The sequence below is a fragment of the Monodon monoceros genome, unplaced genomic scaffold, assembly GCF_005190385.1.
Source record: "Monodon monoceros isolate NGI ecotype Baffin Bay Population unplaced genomic scaffold, NGI_Narwhal_1 Super_Scaffold_20, whole genome shotgun sequence".
Taxonomy (NCBI): Eukaryota; Metazoa; Chordata; class Mammalia; order Artiodactyla; family Monodontidae; genus Monodon; species Monodon monoceros.
Window position 1 is genome coordinate 47942709 of NW_021703777.1, and position 22665 is coordinate 47965373.

At 35.6% G+C, this 22665-nt stretch overlaps 1 protein-coding gene across 1 annotated transcript; it reads right to left on the minus strand.

The window, feature by feature from the left end:
• Positions 1–926: 926 nt before the first annotated feature.
• On the minus strand, positions 927–21056 carry AFP (alpha fetoprotein). The gene is made up of 15 exons (XM_029235723.1): positions 20879–21056; positions 20343–20394; positions 19266–19398; positions 17092–17303; positions 15879–16011; positions 14645–14742; positions 11242–11371; positions 9233–9450; positions 7513–7645; positions 6875–6972; positions 6151–6289; positions 4281–4504; positions 3025–3157; positions 1444–1498; positions 927–1074 (listed from the first exon to the last, which is right to left on the minus strand). The coding sequence occupies exons 1-14, from the start codon at positions 20961–20963 to the stop codon at positions 1454–1456; spliced, it is 1833 nt and encodes a 610-aa protein (XP_029091556.1). The 5' UTR covers positions 20964–21056; the 3' UTR covers positions 927–1074; positions 1444–1453.
• Positions 21057–22665: the final 1609 nt, after the last annotated feature.

Below are 22665 nucleotides of genomic sequence, written 5' to 3' on the forward strand. Positions count from 1 at the left end.
ATCACTCTGCTTAGATATTACTCTGGTCCCCTGTTACCTATAAGACATCATCCAAACCCTTTGGAATAAAACCCATGAGAATCCACTCAATCCTATATAGCTTGAATGTCTTGCTTGATCTTCCATGTCTATAGCCTTCTTCCCCACCCTATACTCCCCTAAAATCATTCATCATCATTTGTCATAGGCCATGTTTTCCTTTTTCATGTGTTTGCCTTCTCCTTTACTTGAACGGATGAATGCCCACTCATCTTCTAAGATGCTTCTTAAATGTTTGTCTCTGCCGATGTGACTTTCCCCAGTCACAATTGGTCTCACCCACCCTTTGATTCTCTCAACATGTTGTTGCCTCTATAATGGCCATAATCTTGTTGCATTGCTCTTAGTTGCTTCCTTCTTTACTGGAGCAACTAGATGACAGTGACTGCACCCAGAACAGGACCTGGGACACAGTGAATGCTCAATAAATACTTGCAGAACAAAAAATAATAATAATTGATGAAAATGTTAATTATATTCAATCAAAACAACTACAGTACAGTTAACATTTATGTTTTAAAAGGTTTATGAACAAGACTAAGAAAAAAGTAGATGTTAAATTTTGAGTAACATCATTCTTGATGGATCCTATAAAAACAATAATTTCTTTTCTCATCTCCAACTTATCTGTTAGAATACTTAAATGATCATTTAATGAACAGTGTGCCCTAGAAGCACCAAAAAGTGCTTCACTTGGGAACATGTTTTTAGTTCACCATGTAATATAGCCTTCAATGTCGTAAATCCATCCTTGAGGGGCTTTAATCTCCTACAATGACCCATATTCAGTGCTTTGTGACCAGAATCTGCTTCAGACAATGGTATACAAAACTATTTGAAGAAATTATTTATAAGTGTTCATAAATAAGCAGGCTAGGAAAAAAGAAACATTTGGAGATACTTTATTTTTATGATAAGGAAATTTCACATAAAAGTCTTCATCAATTCTTTAATTCACAAAAAGCACAAATCAGTTAGAATTAAAGGGAAAAGTTCACACCAAACAATAAAGACTTTTGGTCTTTTCTCTTCCCCCTGTAACAAGAACAAAAATATAAGTACTAATTAAATTAATAGATGCAGGATGTAACTGGTTTTATTATTTTATATTATATATATACATATATTGGATCTATATCAGATAAACTGATAGAAGGCCTTCTAATGACATTCTCTGAAGCCTTTGAAATAACCTCAAAGAATTTTGAGTTAGTTGAATCACTAATTTAACATTGTGGGCATTATTTTGTTCCAGGGTTTTTAAAGAAGTTTTTTTTTTCTTTACTGAATTGCATTTACTTTTAAGAAAAGTATTTAATGTTAGCTCTTAGGATGTATTTAACTATGGATCAATATTTGGGGAGAATCAACATTATAGTTAGCCTTATCTGAATTTTTTGTTACCTGAAGTAATTTAAACTCCCAAAGCAGCACGAGTTTTTGAAATCAGTGCTGGACCCTGCAAATTAAAAAGAATCATCAACAAACTAGTGAATATAATAAAAAAAGAAGCAGACTCACAGATATAGAGAACAAACTAGTGACTACCAGTGGGGAGAGGAAAGGGGGGAGGGGTAATATAGAGGTAAGGGAGCAAGAGCTACAAACTATTAGGTATAAAATAAGCTACAAGGATATATTGTACAACAGAGAATGCAGGCCATATTTTATAATAACTATAAATGGAGTATAATCTTTAAAAATTTGTGAATCACTATATTATAGAGCTGTAACATATAATATTGTACATCCACTCTACTTCAATTTAAAAAAGAAATAAATAAAAATAAAATAAATCAGTCAATAAGAATCATCAGATAAAAAAGCAGACCACTGTGCCAGTTGTACAGTTAACTCTCCACTACCTAGGGGTGAATTCATTGGTTTATAGATTAACCAAGTTAAAAATAAAGATATACAACTCTGATGTCAACAAGCTAGGACAATAGAAGGCAGAAGGAAAACAACTCCACTCTTATCAACAGGAGGTATTGTTTTTCCTATACCAATCTCCCAACTTTTACAAAGCCTCATCCCATCTCTCCCCTTTCTCTACAAATCAGTCACAGAAATTAAAAGGTTTGCAGAGAAAATACTGCTATGCTACTATTTGTTAATGTTCTCTGCATGTAAATGAACGTGTTCTCAAAACAGAGGACATTAATCTTTTTGTATCATATTTATCAGAAATGGTTTACCTAAAATCTATTTTATCAGTTTTGTTTTATCTTATTTCATTATCTGTGTCCCACCCCCTCCTACCAAAAACAGACACATACTAATAAGTACACACACTCAAACCCATGTAATTACATTATCTATTGAAAAACTCAACATTTCTAAATATTATCAAATAACAAAATATCTAAACTTCTACATCATGAGGTAGTCAAATAAAATTGGCAAAAAGGCTGAATTATAGAATATCTCTTTAAAATATAGTGATGCTGTATTCAAATATATTTAGTAATACAAGCTAGAGGCTTACAAAATGTAGTCAATTTACAAATCCAGCTAAAATTGCTAAATAATTATATTAAGATAATACCTAATTACTACTCTGTTAATATTCAAAGGCTTGCTCCTGAGTTGAATATATTTCCTATAAATAGTCCCCCAATATCCTATGTGCACAATTAATTTGCTATTAAATCCTTTTAATCCATTTAGCTCAATTGATAAATTTTAAGCCAGAAGCTGTCTAAATTATCATCAGTTAATTATATATTCACTTTACAGTTTTCTCCACTAGAAAATAAATCAAAATTACTAATTCTCATAATGCACTCTAAAATTACACTTCTCCTAATACTTAGTGAGAAAACTGTGATTATTTTTAAATATTATAAAGTCCTTCAATCTATTTCTAAATTAAATATTTCTGGCATTATTTTAAAATTATAAATTAGTGGGATACTCTTTTCATTATTCGTTACAAAAAATTCCATACCAAGTATTCTGAGTGTAAACATGAGCTGCACATACCTCTTCCTCAAAGCAGACGTCCTGCCCTTGGCCTTGGCAGCACTTTTCCAGGAGGCCAGAGAAATCTGCAATGACGGCCTCAAGTTGTTCCTCTGTGATTTGTGGCTTTTGCTTCACAAGGTTAATGAGAAACCTATGATTTAAAACAAAACAATATAAAAGAGAAGTCTGCTATGCAATGGTCTTTTTCTAAAGCCTTCCTAGGAGAGAACTTTCAGAGCTCTGGCAACCCTTACCCTAAACCCTCATTGCATTAACCCATCACCAGACTCACCACATATATCTTGGCTAATACTTTATTAGAAAGACTGAGGCGAGAAACATGCTAAATGTTCCATTGGTCTGGACTTGTGCAGGTTATAGATGAAACACTATTTCACAGTTCCACCTTACTTATAGTGAAATAGTCTTTTTCTTATTTGCCTAAAAAATTCTTTCCAGTTCTCTCTTCTAAAATATGTCTTATCCATACTCAAAGGCTCCAACTTCCAAACCCTTGTCACTCACATTATCACACCCCTAACCTGAGCATTGTCTGTCCTAATTGCCTGTAATACTCATTTGGTAATACATTCAGGCTGGAATTAATGTTGACCCAGGGAATAGGGGAGGCTTGCCAGGCGGCATTCTTACTGTACCTAGAAACATGCCTCAGATTGTGACAGAGAAAAAAGGGATGAACAAGTTTTCCAAAATGAAGGAAGACCTTTTACAAAGTATGGGAGTATGAAAATGCATGGGAATTTGGAGAACATGAGTTACATTGACTTGCATTACTATCATCATTACAGAATGCCTCCCACAATGAACTGAAATGTGTATTCCACTTCATAACACCCATATTGCATGGTTGAATCAAACGTTATGATTATTCTCTTCAAAGAGTAAATAGTATGGAAAAAAATTCAAAAGTGTTTATTCAGTGCTTGGAATGGAAGTACCCAAGACTTACTGCAAAGATATATCCCAATTACCTGAAATAGATTGCCCCTTTTCCCTCGATCCCAAGATGCAACACAACAATAGTTTAAAAGGAGACTATTGTTACAAACAGGAAATTATCTGCCCCAGTGAATTTTTCCAGACTAGAGGCTATGAAGACTCTGAGACAAGACTATTCTGAAAGTCACTTTAAGTGCTTTGGAGTAATAATTTTCTCCTGGTGAGCCCAAGGGTGTTGGGTGTGTGAAGTAGAAATCTCCACCACTATTTAGTGTTGTCAGTCTTCTCCATGCTAGCAAATACCCATTTCTTACTGTTGCTTCATTGTTTGCAGTGCTACACCCTGAGCTTGGCACAGATCCTTATGGAAGATGAACTTGTCATCAGAGAATGGCGGAGAAACGTATGTCTCATCCACCACCAAGCTGCTGAAACATGGCCTCCTGTTGGCGTATGAAGAGGTGCAGCACTGGCCAACCCCAGGGTTTACAGGAGTCTCTTCATGTCTGATACATAAAAGTCCAATAATAAGGTCAGCCTAATTAGGAGAATGAGAAAGAAGAAAGCAAGGAGAGGGAGCATCAGCCATAGAATTGATTCAGGAAAATTGTTGCAATAGTGTTTAATGTCTAGTAACTTATAATTAATTTACAGGAAAATTTGCTGTCTGTGTAGGGATCATGTGCTGCCATATTGTAGATTCTTATTTACCCATTTGTTTGGGATAAACTTCAGCATTTAGTGACCAATGTTCCACAAGTGATGTTGAGGAGAGCCACTTCAGCTATTTGTGTCAGCGATTTAAAACACGTTTTCAGTTACATACATACTTCTGAAGGGGAAAAGTCTCTGAAATCAATACATGGCCTACATTTTCCATGTATATTTAGTTGAGCTTTCCATTTTATTTTTGGGATTCAGAGAATCACTTTCTGAAGTAAGAATAGCACAAACCTAACCCTTTCACATACGTACATACATACATACATACATACATACATACAGCTAATATGTAGTTCTAATTGTAAAGAAATAAGATGTGTGTGTGTGTGTGTGTGTGTGTGTGTGTGTGAGTCTGTGTGTCCTTACGGCTTTCCTAATGTAGAATTGGCCTACCTTCCACACTTCAGAGATATTTCTTAAACACCTAATAATAACTTGTAACAAGGGCCAACATATTTTGTGGGCATACTATGTATCAGGCTAGTACTGAGTGAGTCACACGGATTACCTCGTTTAAGACAGCCATCCTAACTTTATTCTCAAATGTCAGATGAAAATTCTCAAGCTTAGTGAGATAACTAGCTTTCCCAGAGTGACAAGACTCACAAGTGGTGACAGTGGGATGAGAATGTAGGCAGGAGGCCCCCAGAACATATACTCCTGAACCATTACACCATCCTGTGCCCCTGCATCCTCCCAACATGTGGGATTCAATAAATGACAAAGATGATGCTTAATCACAGGAAAGTTTCTTTTCATTTCTAACCTTTGACAAAAAATTCCAGGACATGAAGATTGACTAGCAAATGACTCCCCATCATCAAAAAGAGGAAAAGTGAAAAAAAAAAAAGATACACAATTTTATTCACAATTGTGATTTCAAGGGAAAAAATAATAAAAAAAAATTCAACCTGTAATCACATGTATGACATTAAGAAGTAAAGATTATTGGCATTACCAACTGGAAAGTCATTTTACTATTCAGAACGTGGAACCTACCTGTTCTGTACGCTGCACCCTGTCACGGGGAATAAATTGTCCCTAATATCATCATAAAAAATTAAACTATAAAAGACAAAAACATAGGTATGGCTAAAAACAAAATAGCATATTTTAATCTGTCAAAGTTGAAGCTTTTTCTGTTTTAACATTAAAGTAGGTATTTGGTGAAATCATGAACTGAGTGACGTGTCAGTCTTTCTGTCTCCCCTGTGCATAAAGCTTGCTTGTTTGTTGAATAGACTCACTGCACTTCTACCAGCCATTCTAGAAGGACAGGAAGCTTGCCCACATGCCAACCATTCAGAGCCAGGTTCTTACACCCCTTCAACTGCAACTAATCCAAAAAGTCCAGGAAAGCCATCTCCACATTGGTTTTCCCCATTTCCCCTAAATGGGAATTATAAGGCTATTTCAAGCCCAACAGGGCAGAAACAGGATGGGACTAAACAAAACACTCACCGCTCCCTCACCACAGGCCAATTGTTTGTCCTCACTGAGATGGCAACAAGTGGCTCCCGTGGTTGCCATTTTCCTGGTCAAGGTCATCAGCTCAGCTGGGGTCAGCTGAGGGGCCTTCTTGGTGTAAGCAACAAGAAACCTGAAAGAAGCATTTTTCAGCAAATATTGCTGAGTCCTTCAGGAGTCTCTGGACTCTCATTCCTTCTCAAAGACCCTCTTTTGGCATCAGGGGACATGAAATTAGCTCATTTGTTTCACCCACATGGTACCTGGACCGACGCTGGAGGTGCATTTACTCTGATAAGCATTCCCTACCCTCTTCTTACACCAACAGATCACAACGAACGGGAAAATAAACGCTGGGCAGCAGGCTGACTCCTATTCCCAACCTCAGAAGTTTCCTCGATATGCACTTTGATCTTTTGGCGCTTTAACTACGACAGACTATGATACAATGGGTATCTTTACTGCAAAAATCTGCACGGTTTGGGGAACCCAAAGCCAGTACCACAGATCAGGCTTCACAGGCCATCTGTTGCTCCTAAAGAGAGTGAACTGGAGAAGGCCACCTTCTGGAACTGGAAACTGGGTGATCAGATTACAAGACCTCCAGTCCAACATAGGGGCTGGAATTAGGGTAGCCATGAGTGATTAATTTAGATGGGTCTTTCCCTCACTAGTTAATGATCTTAAATCACTCAAAATACTGTTTAAAAAAGCATACGCATTTTGTAAGTAATATTCTCCTAATTTCTGGAAGAGGCCGCAGCTTCGCTTTGCCAGCGCTTGGCTCTCCTGGATATATTTCTCTAACTCTTCTTCCTGAAAATACAAGCATTATTACATACATTTTTTTCTCTTTCTTCACACATAACTTTGTATGTAAAAATTGGCCAGTAATAGTTTATTCTATTTTGATACCAATCTTAGAGAAACCACTTTTAGAGGGTTTTTTAATATTAAAGATGAATTGTGAGAATTAAGACAAATGAACTTTAGGGAGAATAAGTTTAAAACTTTGTGAATCACCAAGTTATTTGATGGCAGAACTCAAACTTTGGGTAAAAAGTTACAATTCTTTCTGTACAAGATTCTTGCCTTTCTGGAGTGGAGCTATTCAAAAATGAATATTATTTTTATTCTGTGCATCAAAGAACTTTTGGTTAAAACACTCTTATTTCTAAAATAAGCCAATAGTTGTTGACTACTAGTTAATCACTACTTAACAGCTAGATAGCTAGTTAGTAGATATAACTAACTAACTGCTCATTAGTAATTAGATGCTTTCAAACAAACAGCACTTTTAATGCATGATATCCATCTAGCTTTCCAGATTTTCCTTAAAAAGCTAGAGCATTTTACCCCTTTATCCTGGCATTCAGGAGGGTTTCCAGACTGTGAACATTTCTCCAATAACTCCTGATATCCTCTAGCAACTCTTAGAATTATTGGGACAGCAAGCTTAGTATGTCTTCTTGAATATTCATAAGTAAATCTGAAATATGGGTGAAAAAAATCATGTTATTGGAATTAAGAGACAAATTATTCCTGTGTTATATGGCATGCAGAAGTTAAAATGCAAATAAATAAACCTAGAAATCAAATATTATTTCAACTATACGCATGGCAAAGCTATTAATAAAAATTATAATCCCTCAAATTGTTCTAAAACGGTATTTTGTTTTCTTTTGCACTATTCACTTTCAATTATGGACGTGAAATCTATCCATACAACAAATATTTTTCCACTGCCAAGTCTGTGCAAACAATTTCTTTAAACAGTATGGATTCAATAATGTATAAGATAAAATGTCTGACCTCTCAAAAGCAGGCATTATAGGGAGACAGAAACCAATAAGAAATAGGTCATCCAATCTTAGGTAGTGATAAATCAATGAAGAGAAATAAAGCAAGGTAGACAAGAAGGAAAAGGGGTGACAATTTAGAGTGTGTGGTCAAGAAAAGTCTCTTTGAGTAGCTCTTTCAGGAGAAAAACCTGGGTGAAGGAAGCCACACAAAGTGTCTAGGGGAAGATCATTCTCGGCTGAGAAAATTTCTACTGCAAAGAACCTTTCCAATTGAAGAACTGCTTCTATTAAATAAACAATTAGCTTCAGAATGTATGAATGGGTAAATTTAAAGAGAATTCTTGAATTTACTAATTGTATTCCCAGGTTGTAGAAATAGGTCATATTAGTTCTTCCTCCAATAATGTCATTATAGGTTTCTGAAATCTGCACTTTGTTCTTGTTTGCATAATTTAATTTAGCGGTGCAAACAATGTGTGCATGTCTAATTTTAATCAACAATAGAGTAATATCCTCCAGGAATATTAAAAAAAAAATTGCACCGTTCTTTTCATTACTACATTAAAAGCAGACTCAGATCTAGAAGGACCTTTGGAGATCACTAAGTATAGTGTCCTAAGAGCTGCACAAATCCCTCTTCTAATAGTGTCCACTGATACACACTGTACAATAAAGGAAAATGTGTGAACTGCTTGCTCCCCTTAAAAGCAAATAGAATGAGAACATGTCTTGTCAATTACAACTACCATACTGCAAATGTCTCTAAATGTGTTTTCACTTCCTTCAAAAAATAAAACATGTATTCAATAAATAGCAAATAAACTGCTACAATGAAAGCCCTTCTATCTACCATTATCTATTAAGTTATATTTGGGGGAAAAAGTTTTTAAAACATGCACTGTGAAAAAGCACATTCTTAATTATGAGCCTTTCTTATTACAAAAATATCCATATCCTATTCGGAAGTCCAATGGTGGTCTTTACATGAGTAATCCATACAGGGATGACAATGCTTCTGATGCCAGAGAAACTGATACAAAACAAAATGCATCCTCATAAGCAAGCCAGTTAATAACAGCAGTGGTGAAAGTCTCATCAGTATAAGATAGACCCTATTCCTTATTTCCTAGTTATTTCCTCCTAACTATATTTTGGCTTAGAACATTCTAACATTATCCTCATATACTGAGTTCAGAAACCATTTCAACAACACAAAGCTGTCAGTCACATCATAATTTTTACTTGTGTGAACAGACATGTACAGAGTGTGTTACCTTGCCATGTAGAGATCTTTTTCCCTTGAAGAAAGTTGGTTGAAATCTGTCTCTCCTAAAAACCTATTTAAAGTTGGAGATAAGCCTTCAGGTTTGTCATCATTTTCTGCATGAATTATGCAATGACCAAGTTCAAGTGCGGTGGGTAATTTGCAGCATTCTGCTATTTTGCTTGACAGAATATCTTGCTGAGAACATATGTAGGACATAATTTTTTCCTGTAATAGAAAAATAAAGTATAAGTTTTAAACATTTATTCTTTAATTCAGGACCTCGTGGCCAGTCCTAGGAAGGAAAGAAGGAAGGAAGAAGACATTTACCTTGTCTCCCATTTTAGTGCTTTCTCCCTACTCTACCTTTCCTCACTCCTTTCCACCTAGCCTTGTTTGTTCAGTTCTTCTTTTCATAGTTGTCAGCTAAAATCTACTATTTTATTTTAATAGCAAGCTTTTAAAAACAAAACACAAATGTACTCCTCAAACGAAATGACATGCATGTTGATGCATATCTTTCTATAGTACTGAAATTTGGTAGTAAACCTTTGCTGTTTATATAACCCTGCAGTAACCGATTATGACCTCCAGAGGGCAGTCTATAGATAATGAAATGCACGTAAGTGGCCAGAAAGAAGCCGAGCTTACACGTAACTGTCAAAGGACTGAAAATTCTGTGCATTCTCACCAGGAACAATTAGAACCCATTATTCAGCCATTAAAATCCAACTTATATACCATACTTTTAAATTATTTTTTTCACTTTAATGGAAAAGGGTGGTTTGAAGTCCAAAAATTGAAAAAACTAAACTTTAAAAATTGAGTATACAAATTAGTAAAATAGTCAACTGAAACTGATACAACTCACATCAAAGAAAAATAAAATCATTCTTATTACCATTCCTAATATGAAGGTAAATGCTTCTAAAAGGAAAGGTAAATGAAATAGGAAAATTTGTCTTGGAGACAGCCCCAACTACTGACAACAGGATTCTCTGCCTGGGCCCAAAGACTCACCCTCAGGTCTCCCCTACAGCCTTGGCTTCTTGCTGGTTTTCAAGTGTACCTCAGCCAAATTGCCATGGACTGGCTGAAAGGAGCATTCTATCCTCACTTTCAACCTTCTGGAAACCATATTCCAGCCCTGGTTTCAAGCCACCGAAATATCTAGGAGCAATGATTCTAAGCCTCCTTGAAGAAGAAGGTGTATCACAGGGGACCAGAGAGGGAATAATTTGGGGATAGACAGGCCTCCAACATCTAGGAAGCCTAGGGTGCCCCGAAATAGACCAATGCCACGCTGTTTAAATCGCAACTGACTATGGCATGCTTGAGGATTCTGTTTTTGGGGTATTTGCTTTTGGTTTTTAATTCCCCTAGAGCCCTTATTCACACCTCTCCATGATGGCTAGCTTTTTACCGTATAGAACAATATCTTGTGTTATTTTTTATGTTTCTTTTATTATTTTGTTGTATTCATGTAATAGCTCTATGTATATAATATAGAGTGCCTTCCATGTGCCAGGCATGGCGCTGATGGCCTATGGAAATAACAGTAAACCAAAGACAGCCTCTAACCCCAATGAGGTCACATGTCTTATCTCTCTTATCAAACTATACATTTCTTAAAACCAGCTTGTGCCTTCCTAACAGGTATGCCCCACAGTGGCTAGCACATAGAAAGTATTCAATATATATTTATCAAATGAAAGCACAAATGGGTGAAATATATTTTAAAAATTCTGTGTGGAGACCTCCAGAGAGGTTACCATCTCCTTTAGAAGTAAGAATGAATGGGCACTGGTCTAGGAAGAGGGGCGCATCCCTTAAGTGAAAAGCAGAGTCAACAAAAGAGATTCAAGTTTTACTGTTAAGAAGTCTGTAACTTCACTCAGTCAGCTAGTTTCCACATTCTATGACCAACTCATGGCAGACACCCTTCTCCCATTTAGAATGAGAGCAAAAGAAAGAAAAGGGAGTGGGAATATCTCTTTTATAGGAGGCAAGACTCTTCACCCCATCCTGCAGACACTCCAGCACATTTCCTCTGCAGCATTCCTCGTGTACGTGGGCCACATCCACGACCAGTTTCTGAATTTCAGTAAAATTAGCTTTGGGAAACTTTTGACTCAGTTTAGTAACAGTTCTAAGGGGAAAAAAAGAATTAGAATCAATCTTGGTTATCTATCAAAATTAAATAACGACAGGAATAAAGACGCAGGCTCAGGGAATGGACTTGTGGACGTGGGAGGGGGAAGGGTAAGCTGGGACGAAGTGAGAGAGTGGCATGGACATATATACACTACCAAATGTAAAATAGATAGCTAGTGGGAAGCAGCTGCATAGCACAGGGAGATCAGTTCTGTGCTTTGTGACCACCTAGAGGGGTGGGATAGGGAGAGTGGGAGGGAAACGCAAGAGGGAGGAAATATGGGGATATATGTATATGTATAGCTGATTCATTTTGTTATACAGCAGAAGCTAACACAACATTGTAAAGCAATTATACTCCACAATAAAGATGTTAAAAAAACTTAAATAACATTTATAGAGTATTAGTATAGTTACAGTTCCAAGGATAAAAGACCAATATGTTCTCGTTTAAAAAGAAAAGGAAAAGTGTTATGTCTTGTTAATTCTAGCCCAGTCTTTCAAGGCAGTGGCTCTATAAACTGTGATCTGGCCCTACAAAAGGTTTAGAAGTGATTTATCTTTTCCTAAAACCTTTCCTGTGAATTTTAATGATATCTATCTTTTTGCTGTTCAACCCTGATGCTGAGTATTGGGGATCATTGCTGTGAGAGGGTGGGAAAAAATTAAAAAGGATAAACAATTAAGAAATGGAAAATTCTATGAGAACGATAATTGTTCTTTTACTTGGGAGAAAAAATTACTTCTTAGAATATAGGGAAGGATGCATATGTGCATATCAATGGGACAAGAAAGTGGAGCAGACTAAGCACTCAAATGTGTCATCATGCCAAGACATGTAGTGTGACCCAAAAAGGAGGTAAGAAACAAAATTCTTATTTCTTCTGCATAGTTCATATAAATTTTAAGAGATGTCTTGGTGAGACCACTGTGGCCTAGAGCAACTGGTATTTTTGCTGCTACTGATAAAGACGGATTTTCTTTTTAAATTGAGAACATTTAAATTTAACTACTTATGGATAGCAAATGATAAATAATGTCATTATAATAAAATCTTAGCTTACATTGTATTACTAAGGTAAATTTAACTAAAGCAAATCATGAATCAATCTTTAAGTTTCTAATAGAGTTGGAGGGTGATTAAAGCATAATCTGACCTCTTCCAAGAAGAATCAGTCAGTCTTGGAACTAAATCCATGACTAAAAATTTTAATCTGTCTTCACTATGTACAATATTTTTAAATGTGTCATTTAACAAGCAAACAAATAAATAAACTTTAAATGCATTCACTTAATACTCTTCAATTAGCAGGTCAGATGTTTTTCTAGGCTAGAAATGTTTCAGCATAAAAGTTGAAGAGTACTTTAAACCAGTTATGTAATTTAAAATTTCCTAGTAACCATATTAAAATGTAAAAAGGAACAGGTTAAATTTACTTTAATAATATGTTTTCTAACCCAATATATCAAAAATAATATCATTTCAATATGTAATCAACATTAAAACTTATTTTTTAACCATTTTTTATTGAAGTATAGTTAATTTACAGTGTTGTGTTAGTTTCAGGTGTGCAGCAAAGTGATTCAGTTTTATATATATATATATATGAATATATATATTCTTTTTCAGATTCTTTTCCATTATAGGTTATTACAAGATACTGAATATAGTTTCCTGTGTTATAGAGCAGGTCCTTGTTGGTTATAACATTCAAACCTATTAATGAGATATTGTACATTTTCTTTTTCATACTAAGTCTTTGAAATCAGGTTTTACACTTAGAACACAGTTCCTCATTTGCACTAGCCACATTTCAAATGCTCAGGAGCTTCGTGTGGCTAGTGGCTGCCATACTGGCTAGTGGGGCTCTAAACCACTGGTAATTCTGATTCCTATACTTGACCTCAAAGTCTCAGTTGTCAGGACACAGACAATTAGAGATCACCGACATAGCAGACAAGTAGGTGTAATGGAAATAAATGATGACAAGGATCACCAGCTGTATAAAAATAAATAAATAAAATAAAATGAAAAAAAAGAAAGAAAAATCATGAAAAGGATCTAGAAAAACTTTGTTCTGATGACCAGTAGTGTGGTCTTGGGTAAACTGTTTTAATCTGTCTGGACCTCGGGTTACTCATGTGTAAAAATGAACAGGTTGAACTACCTGATTCAATTGTTTGGGCTTTTTTTTTAATATTCCTCTCATCCTAACAACAAAGATAGATAGATGAGATAGGGATAAATTAGATAGATGAAAGATAGATAGATGATAGATTAGATAGATAGATAGATAGAATCAAGGGAAAAGAGAAAAGGCAAATATGCTAAGTGTAAGAGTTAATGCAGTCAGTTGAAAAACTCCAAATTTGCCTCTGAGCTTTTTAGCAGCTGGGACAAGAAAACAGACTTCAGTGAGTTACATGCTTTCATCAGTTAGGAAAATACATGCCAGTTCTTCAGAAATGACTATTTTGTTTTCCTCTGGACAATGGATTCTAATATTATTGCCTCAAGTGAATATTTTCATAAAAAGCAACAATTGACACAATGGACTTTTATAGGAAGATTAGGAAGCAGAGTTAATGTAAAGAATTTCTTGTTAAGCCAGAAATTTTAAATGATACTTAGAGAAGGCTAATCTACCTTGTAGAGAATCTAGGAAAATGTGGTATATCTGCTTAAGATCATTCCATCAACTTAAAAAAAAAAACAGTTTAATAACATCTGGAGATCATAGATCAAAACCATTGTGTCGGGTACTGGGAAGAAAGCAAACTTGTTACCGCAAGAACCTTAAAATCTCTTACAGATATAAAGCATACAAACAAGCACAAATGAAAATAGAAACAACTGGAATTTTTGAGCATTTCTTTTAGATCATAACACACATCAAAAAGCATATATCTCAATGAACTAATGCATAAAAATAATAAACGGTAATACTTCTCTAAAAAAAAAAAAAGTGTAGTATAATTATGAGGTGTAAATTGATTGCAGTCCAGAACTTGAGTATCTAGAAGAATAGGTAAAAAGCATAAATCTCCAAAGTCTTCTCAAGTGTTATCTCATGTAAACTTTAATAAGTGTTAAACAGCAGACTGATCTGTTCCACCCAATCCTAGGATTTCATGATTCTAATCACATTAGCTCTCATCAAAGGAAACTTCATTCTCTACAACAGTAACAATGTGAAAAATGGACTCAAACTGCAAAATGGGAGTTTTGCAGATCTCACCTTGTTCCCTAGATAGAGCTTAAACTTACATGGCTCGGAAGGTTCGGGGTCCAAACTTTCTCATTACTGCACATATGTGTTGATTTAACAAGCTGCTTTCTCTTAATTCCTTTGTAATTGATGCTGCCTAGATAGAAAGATGAGGTGTCAAGAAAGGATGTATTTTCCTTTATAGGCTCTAATAATTAGAAAAACAACAGATACAACTAAAACATGAAACTCTAAAAATTTTTGCTAAAACTTATAAATGCAATATATCTTTGCAGAACTTTATTCATTCTTTCTTTTAGATGGGTTTATATACATCTATGCCAGGTAGAATTATTAAAAATATCTTGAGGGCTTCCCTGGTGGCGCAGTGGTTGAGAGTCCGCCTGCCGATGCAGGGGACACAGGTTCATGCCCTGGTCCGGGAAGATCCCACATGCCGCGCAGCGGCTAGGCCCGTGAGCCATGGCCGCTGAGCTTGCGCGTCCGGAGCCTGTGCTCCGCAACGGGAGAGGCCACAACAGTGAGAGGACCGCATACCGCAAAAAAAAAAAAAAATCTTGAAACAGAAACATGTGTAAATTTCATACTTGAGATAATGAATAAACAACTGTAATTTTGAACAAATCGAAGCCTGATAATTTCTTAAATGTCTTCTCAGTAACAAAACGTAAGATTGCATCACAGCCTGACATTCTGGGAATAGTCACAGTTCTTAGGAATTTTGTTATAGGACTTCAGGCATCAAGTAATTCATCGTGGATGTTGTTCTAGCTCTCCAAAACCTAAGAAAACTATTTGCATCTCTAAACCTAAGTTTCCTTGTTTGTTAAATGACAATAACACTTACACCTCAAATTTGTTCTAAGGTTTAAAAGAAATAATAAATATAAAGCACTTATCATACTTCTCATTCACCTTTTTTCTCTTCTTCTGCTCTTTTTCCTTCTGCCCCATCTTCTTTCACTTGCTTCCTTCACTTCTTACTCTGTTCTCTTTCATTTATGTTATCACCTCTACCTCTGTCTTTATCGCACCAAACTCACTTCCTTAATAATAAAATGATTGTTGGCTGAATGAATGGATAAAGGAATGAATAAAAAAAGAGCAAACCCAGCGTTTTTAGCCCAGAGAATAGCAGAGTGCTGAAATATGCTCTATTCTGAAAATGATACTCTGCCCACAAAGCATATTTCCATTTTTAACTTTGTTTGGTTTTAGTAAGTCATAGCCAGATTGAAGTTATTGGTTCAGATATCCACACAAATACAATACCTTTGTTTGGAAGCATTCAACTGCATTTTCGGCTTTGCAGCAAGGTGGAATTATTTTGTCATATTGAGCAGCCAAAGAAAGAATTGTAGGTGCATATAAGAAGGGGTGCCTTCTTGCTATCTCATAGACGTATCTGTGAAATGAAAAGGATCAGTAAGATTTACAAACACATTAAAATAGGACTGCTACTGCTTGGAACTGGACTCTGGAATTGTTTAAAAAGATTCAGAAAATAGTCATATTTTTTTCCACTTGCTGTCAAAATTTTCCTCACTAAAGATCCTCCAAGTATTATGAGATTATAAGAGCAAACTAGGCAAAAACACTGACTATGATTCTTATGAAAGTATCCTTTTCAATAAGCCTACACAGATATGTTTCGGGGGTCAACAAGGCCACACCTCCACTAAGTAAAAGAGAAAGGTGGAGTCTTTTTTCTCATCAGTGCAGAACGAGATTATCCACCCTGGCAGTCAACATAGCAGAGATGTTCTAAGGGCATCTCTATATTTCTCTGGATTAGGCAACAACGTGGAAGGTAGAAGTGATTAAGAGTTAAACACAGGCTTCCCCAACAGAGAACCTGGGTTCAAATCCCAGCTTGGGAATGTACTAGTGGTCTGCCCTCATCCAATCGTCTTAACCGTCTAAGCTTCAATTTCTTCATCTGCAAAGTAGGAAGAAGAAAAGGAATGAAGAGAAAGAGGACAAGGAGATGATAGGCTGTTTGTGAGCATTACTATGCTCATACGTGCCAAGCACACATGTTCCTAAAACATCCTAAATGCTCAATAAATGTTAGACATGCTTATGTACCTTAAACATTCCTGGATCGCTAACATTTTCTATTTTCAGGCAATTTGGTGAACACAACACACCAAATATTTGGCTCTAGAAGGAGTCATTTTGTGCCACACTAACATATTCTTGGGCAAGCTAAAATTAGAGAGAAAAAACAAGGTGTATCTAAGAGACTAAAGGAAAAACTGGTGGGTCTCCTGTGTGGTCTATACCCATCTATCTACGTGCTGTGGAGACAAAGTTACACTTAATGTTTCTCACCTAATCTCGTAGGTCAGGAGCTCAGCAGATGCCACACCAAACATTATTTCTCCATGTTTTAGAATACAGCCACAAATTGCAGAATTTGTAGATTCTGCTCGGTACTACACTCTTTCTGGGGTCTTATCTACCTTTAAAATCGGATCCTTACCGGTTCATAAATAGCTCCCTGTCTTCTTCATATGCTTTACAACTTGTGACAGGTTCTGGAACTTGGAAAGGTGGGATGGATGCTGGAACGGCCTTTTTGTGTGCTAGGAAACAGTCATGTCTTTCCTCTCCACTTTGGCTGCAGCAGTCTGAAAGCCCATACTTGCCAGGAATTTCCTTTTCATGGCAAATTTCTTCCAGAAAGGCAGATACCTATAAGATTTATTTTTAATGAAAGACAACTAACTTTACCTAAAAATGCTGTAAAACACATGAAAAGTTTTCTAATATTTAAAGTCAGAACGGTAGGTTAGGAAAATAATTCCCCCTACAAATTCCAATATATTTAGTTTCAGCCTGATGGGATAGCTTTCTTTTATGTGTTTGGAAAACGGAATTTAGTTTTCAAACTTAAATAATACACATGCCTATTAGACAAAATTATTTTATCTTAAAAGGAGGACATAGATACTCCATCTGGCATTCTTATTATGAGACACTGATATAAAATTGGATATTATTTTCACATAAAAATCAAAATATTTTGAAACTGAATAAAAATAGCTTCCAATACTTTTAATGGGTCTAATTATAGATTTAGCTAAAATGTTTTAGGGAATTCCCTGGCAGTCCAGCGGTTAGGACTTGGAGCTTTCACTGCTGTGGCCTGGGTTCAATCCCTGGCTGGGGAACTAAGATCAAAAAAAAAAAAGAAAGAGTTTTAAAATGTACATTGTAAATGCTTAAAATCTTTCTTGTTTGCCTTAGCTTTACCAAAATCAGGTGATGACACCACTAGTCTGATGAATGCCTCTGAGGAATACATGTGTTTCATTCATCTCAGGAAACTTTTAATTTAGCTTTTATAACTGCTAATATTTAGAGAATCCTGGAAATCTTAACTAAGACTTCCAGTTCCCAATCCACCTAAAAAATCATGCCTTTAAGTTTACAATGGTAAATCACTAATCTGTAACATCACCTTGGATGTCTCATTGGATGTAAAGTTGCAATATAAAATGTATTTTGCTTATTTCACATGTCAAGCTAAAAATAGAGATGCCTATAAGGGATTTTTATTTAAGTCATCAATTTCAGAGTTGTAAAGTACTTTATATCTTTAAAAGGGCATCTCCTTTGCAATATTGCAGGTACGTCATTTTTTGGCTACTTCACGAGCTCCATCATGACAGAGGATTCTCTGGGCATTTTGTCCCAGAACTGGTAGCTCTAATCATTTTAAAGTTCTTAATTCTTTTCTATATTGAGATAATAATAAACACTAATAACTGTTATTTATTAATCTGTTACATTAGGATATCCTATAATAAAAAAAGTAGTCACTGTTTATCTGAAATTCAAATTTAAGAGGGCTTCATATTTTGTTGTCGTTTGTTTGTTAAATCTGTCAACCCTAATCTATGCTATGCACCTCACATTCACTATAGTGTATAGTATAATGAAGTCACTAAGGGTGTTAGTTCTGGAGCCAGATGACATAATTTAAATCCTGGTTCTGGACTCCCTTAAGAAAGTTGTTTAACCTCTCTGTGCCTCATCTTCTCCAACTGGAATATTAGCATCTATCTCCTAGGATTATGATAAAGATTTAATAAATTAATATTTGCAAACAAAGCTGATATTCTACCAATGAGCCCCAGCCAGGGTCTCTTGGCTCACTGGACATTGATTCTGATTCATCAATGCTATGCTCCATGTCACAAAGTATTTTGATTATCAATGGATATGTAACACTCCTGAGAATAATGCCTTTCACATTGTGTGCTTAATAAAAATTAACCCCTGCTACCATTATCATATCAATCTCCATGACAACCCAGAAATGGAAGCTATTATTATTCCTCACTTTATATATAAGGAAACTAAAGCTCAATGAAGTTAAGTAATACGCCCATGGTCACCCAGATACTCTGATTTCAGAACCTTAGCTCTTAGTCACCATGCTTATATTGTCTCTTTACAATAGACACCCATTATTTTCTCCTCTGCTCTCTCCAGCAAATCAGAATTAACCTAAACCTCCTTTCATAAAACAGGTCTTGAGATATTTAAATGTATTTATTTCTTATGCAGTCCCTGCATCTTCTCTTCTGCATGCTGAGTTTTGGTCAAATATCACAGTGCTTTTTAAAAAAATTATTATTATTCACTCACCTGGTTTTCTAAACACCCTGCAGGCTGCTCACTGCCAGTGGATTTCTCTATTACAGTCAATACATCTTTCACCATTTGACTTACTTCCTTGTAAGTGGCCTCTTGAACAAACTGGGCAAAAAATATGGTAGCTCTGAAACAAAAATACATACGAATGCTTAAGGAACAGACATATCAATCTTTTTCTCAAGGTTAGTTTTTGTTTGTTTTTATTGTCTGTTATGTTGTGACCTGTTTAGGGGATGACTTTTGCTAAAAAAGTATGTGAAATTTTAGCCATCCAGGAAGAAATGTCTGTCTTCTTGTCCCCTTCTCCCATAAATATACATATATCTGTTAACAATGAAAATAAGTGGATTTCCCCTAAGAGTGGTTCCTCCTTTTGTGGTCATCCACTCACTGCAATGTCTCCATAATTGAAGGTATTTATATCCTTTGTAGTTTTTTGATTTTTGTTTTTTTTAAGCAAAGAATTGGTCATTAGACCTCTACCTGTGTCTACTACCAGCATGATAAAGGTCTGATCATGGACTGACCCAAAGCAATGCTTCTGCAGGTTTCTGTGTGCAACCAGTATCTGTAACACACGACTTTAAATTCCTTATTAGAAACTTCAGAAGTGTGGGACAGAAAGATATCATTCAAGAGAACAACATACCTTCTACAAATAATCAAAAATAGAACATTTTACCTCCAACTATTTGCTACTAGGATTAAATAGTATTCAGAATAGAGAATATGGTAATGTCATCCTATTGGTATTGATGAGAAAAATTCCTGAATTCATACATAGTTAACATCAATCAGACATTATTCTTCAGTTTCTAAAATCTGATTTTGTTTGTCCCATCTCTTTACAAGGAATCTAGAGTTTGGAGTTAACATCTAAGGCATGGAGTAACAGTCCAACTTCTTCAATATCAATTTGATATTCAACATAAATAACTTTTCTTAGCATTGTCAAGTTTGCTTTCACACTTTTAAAAACTCATAGGGCTATCCAACTTTATTCAATTACCTAACTAAAATTTTCATTGCTTTGCATATTTAAAGTGCATTTATACAAGCTAAACTTACAGGTCAACTAAATTCATCTCTGCAGAGCATGGGGAAGAATCCAATATGGAAGCTGGAAAGCAAGATAAACTTCATGAGAAATGATATTTTCAACTGCAATCAGGAAAGTAATCGTTGTTAGATGTAAATGTTTGTGTCTAAGTTAAAACTATACAATTTTAGAACTGAGAGGACATTAGGAATCATGTATCCAAGCATCTTAATTTTGTACTTGAGAAAACTAAGAAACTAAGGAATAAAGTTAATGAGAATAATTTATAGTAGACTTAACACTAAAATTCAGATTTTATATCTTCCAATTTCTTGGAACCATTGAACCATTCACAGGTAACGTTAAGCACTGCCATGATTTTGTAAAACTCTTGTACTCTTATAAAGATACAAGTTTATCATTCATTTAATGATATTCACCAATTAAATACTTTTCCTCTGTGTTGAACAGTAAGTATGATAAATAAATCAAGGCAAATGAATAAAAGCAAATTTAAGAATTTCCATATAGGAAAAAGACAAAAGAAAAGCACAAAATATCTTACCTATTCCATATGCATTTTTTTGCATTGTTCTGGATTCAGTAAAATTTAGTAGAAAAATTAAAAAAATTGATACCTCCCACTTCATGGTTGCTAGCTATTTCGTTGTTGGTGATGATGATGGGGGCAGAATATTGAAAATCATGCTGAAATTCTTTTATAGTCTTCTCTAGCAATGCCTGTTAACTAGTAATCTTCTGTTGGTATATCTGTTACTTTATTTCCTTATGTTCCAAATGGGATGACTTGCTAATAATTAACAGCACAGGGATTATTTGTGTTTTATGTTCAAGGACACAGACCTCTTTTGGGTGGAAAAAGGGGGAAAAAAACTTGCAAATTCATTCCATTTTGCAAATATAACAAATATTCTTCTCAAACTACAGAGTATTCAAGGAGGTGACTTCTCCCTAAATTGCACAACAGAAGTTAACAGGGCCATAGACAAAAGACGTCAGACTTTGTATGAAATTCAACTAAATGCACTAACTCATTACTGCCATATTATCAGTAGGGCAGTACAGTGTCATGGTGCAACATGAGGGCTTGGGGACCAGGGTTGAATTTTTGCCCTACCACTTATTAGCTACATAACTTTGGATGAGTTGTTTAATTTTTCTGAACTTTATTTTCATCATCTATAAAATAATGAGAGTGAAAGAATTCTTTCATGATTAAATAAATTAATGAGTTGAAATGGCTAAGAATAGGGCCTTTTGCAGAATGGCACTTAATAGATGGGAGTTTTATTTATTCACTCAACAAAAAGAGGAAGTCTGCATACCAGGCACTGTTCTTTGATGGAAATAATCAGCAAGAAGAAACAGGCACCACCCCTTTTCTCACTGAGTTTACAATATAACAGGAGAGACAGACGGTTATTATCAGCAATCACAACACGGTGTGATAGATGCAGTGGTAAGTAGAGTAAGAAGAGGAACACCTGACATCTTTGGAGGGAGTCAGGATAGGCTTCCTGGAGGAAGCAACCTCTTAGTGGGGACCAGTAGAAAAATTGAAGGTGGTACAAACAAAGAGGGAGGGAAGCGTCCAAAGCAAATTTAGAAAGCCGTGGAAAGGCCCACTAGTGAGGGCCAGCACAGTGTATTTAAGGAACTGGAAGAAATGCAACTGCAATGAGATACAAAGTTTAAAGATGAGGAAACTTACTCTATAAAGGGAATTTCTGGCAAAGTGAGCAGGGCCACATCTCAAAGACCTTTTAAATCAAGTTTACACTTCATCCTAAAATAACAGAGACTACAAAAGGGAGCTAATAAAAATCACATTTGTGCTTTGAAACCATCTCTTTGTTATAAAAGGAGACAAGATTGTGATAAGGAGAACTGTTAGGAAGTTTTTATAATAATATGGTCCAGTAAGTGCCCTGGATGAGGGTAGTGCTAATAGGAATGAGAGTTGTGGATGAATGTAAGTGATATGAATGAGTTAAAATCAAAAGGGCGTACTTACTGAATGTGTGTTTAGTTTTGCATAATATCGAAGCTTAAGGCAGAGTGACCAGTCCACCCTGGTTTATGCCTGTTAACTTAGTGTAATTATTAAGCAGAACACCCTGGTTTGCAAGTTTGAAGTAAGACCTCCACTAAAGAAGCTGATGGGCAGTTGAATAGTACTTCTTAACCTCTGCAACAAGATCAAAGCTGGAGATGGAGATTCAGGAATCATCAGCCTTTAGATAGTTATTATAGCCATGTGATGGGATGAGAAAGAGAGATGGTAGTGAAAAGAGGTACCCTGAGGAACACCCAGTTTTAAAAGACAAGCAA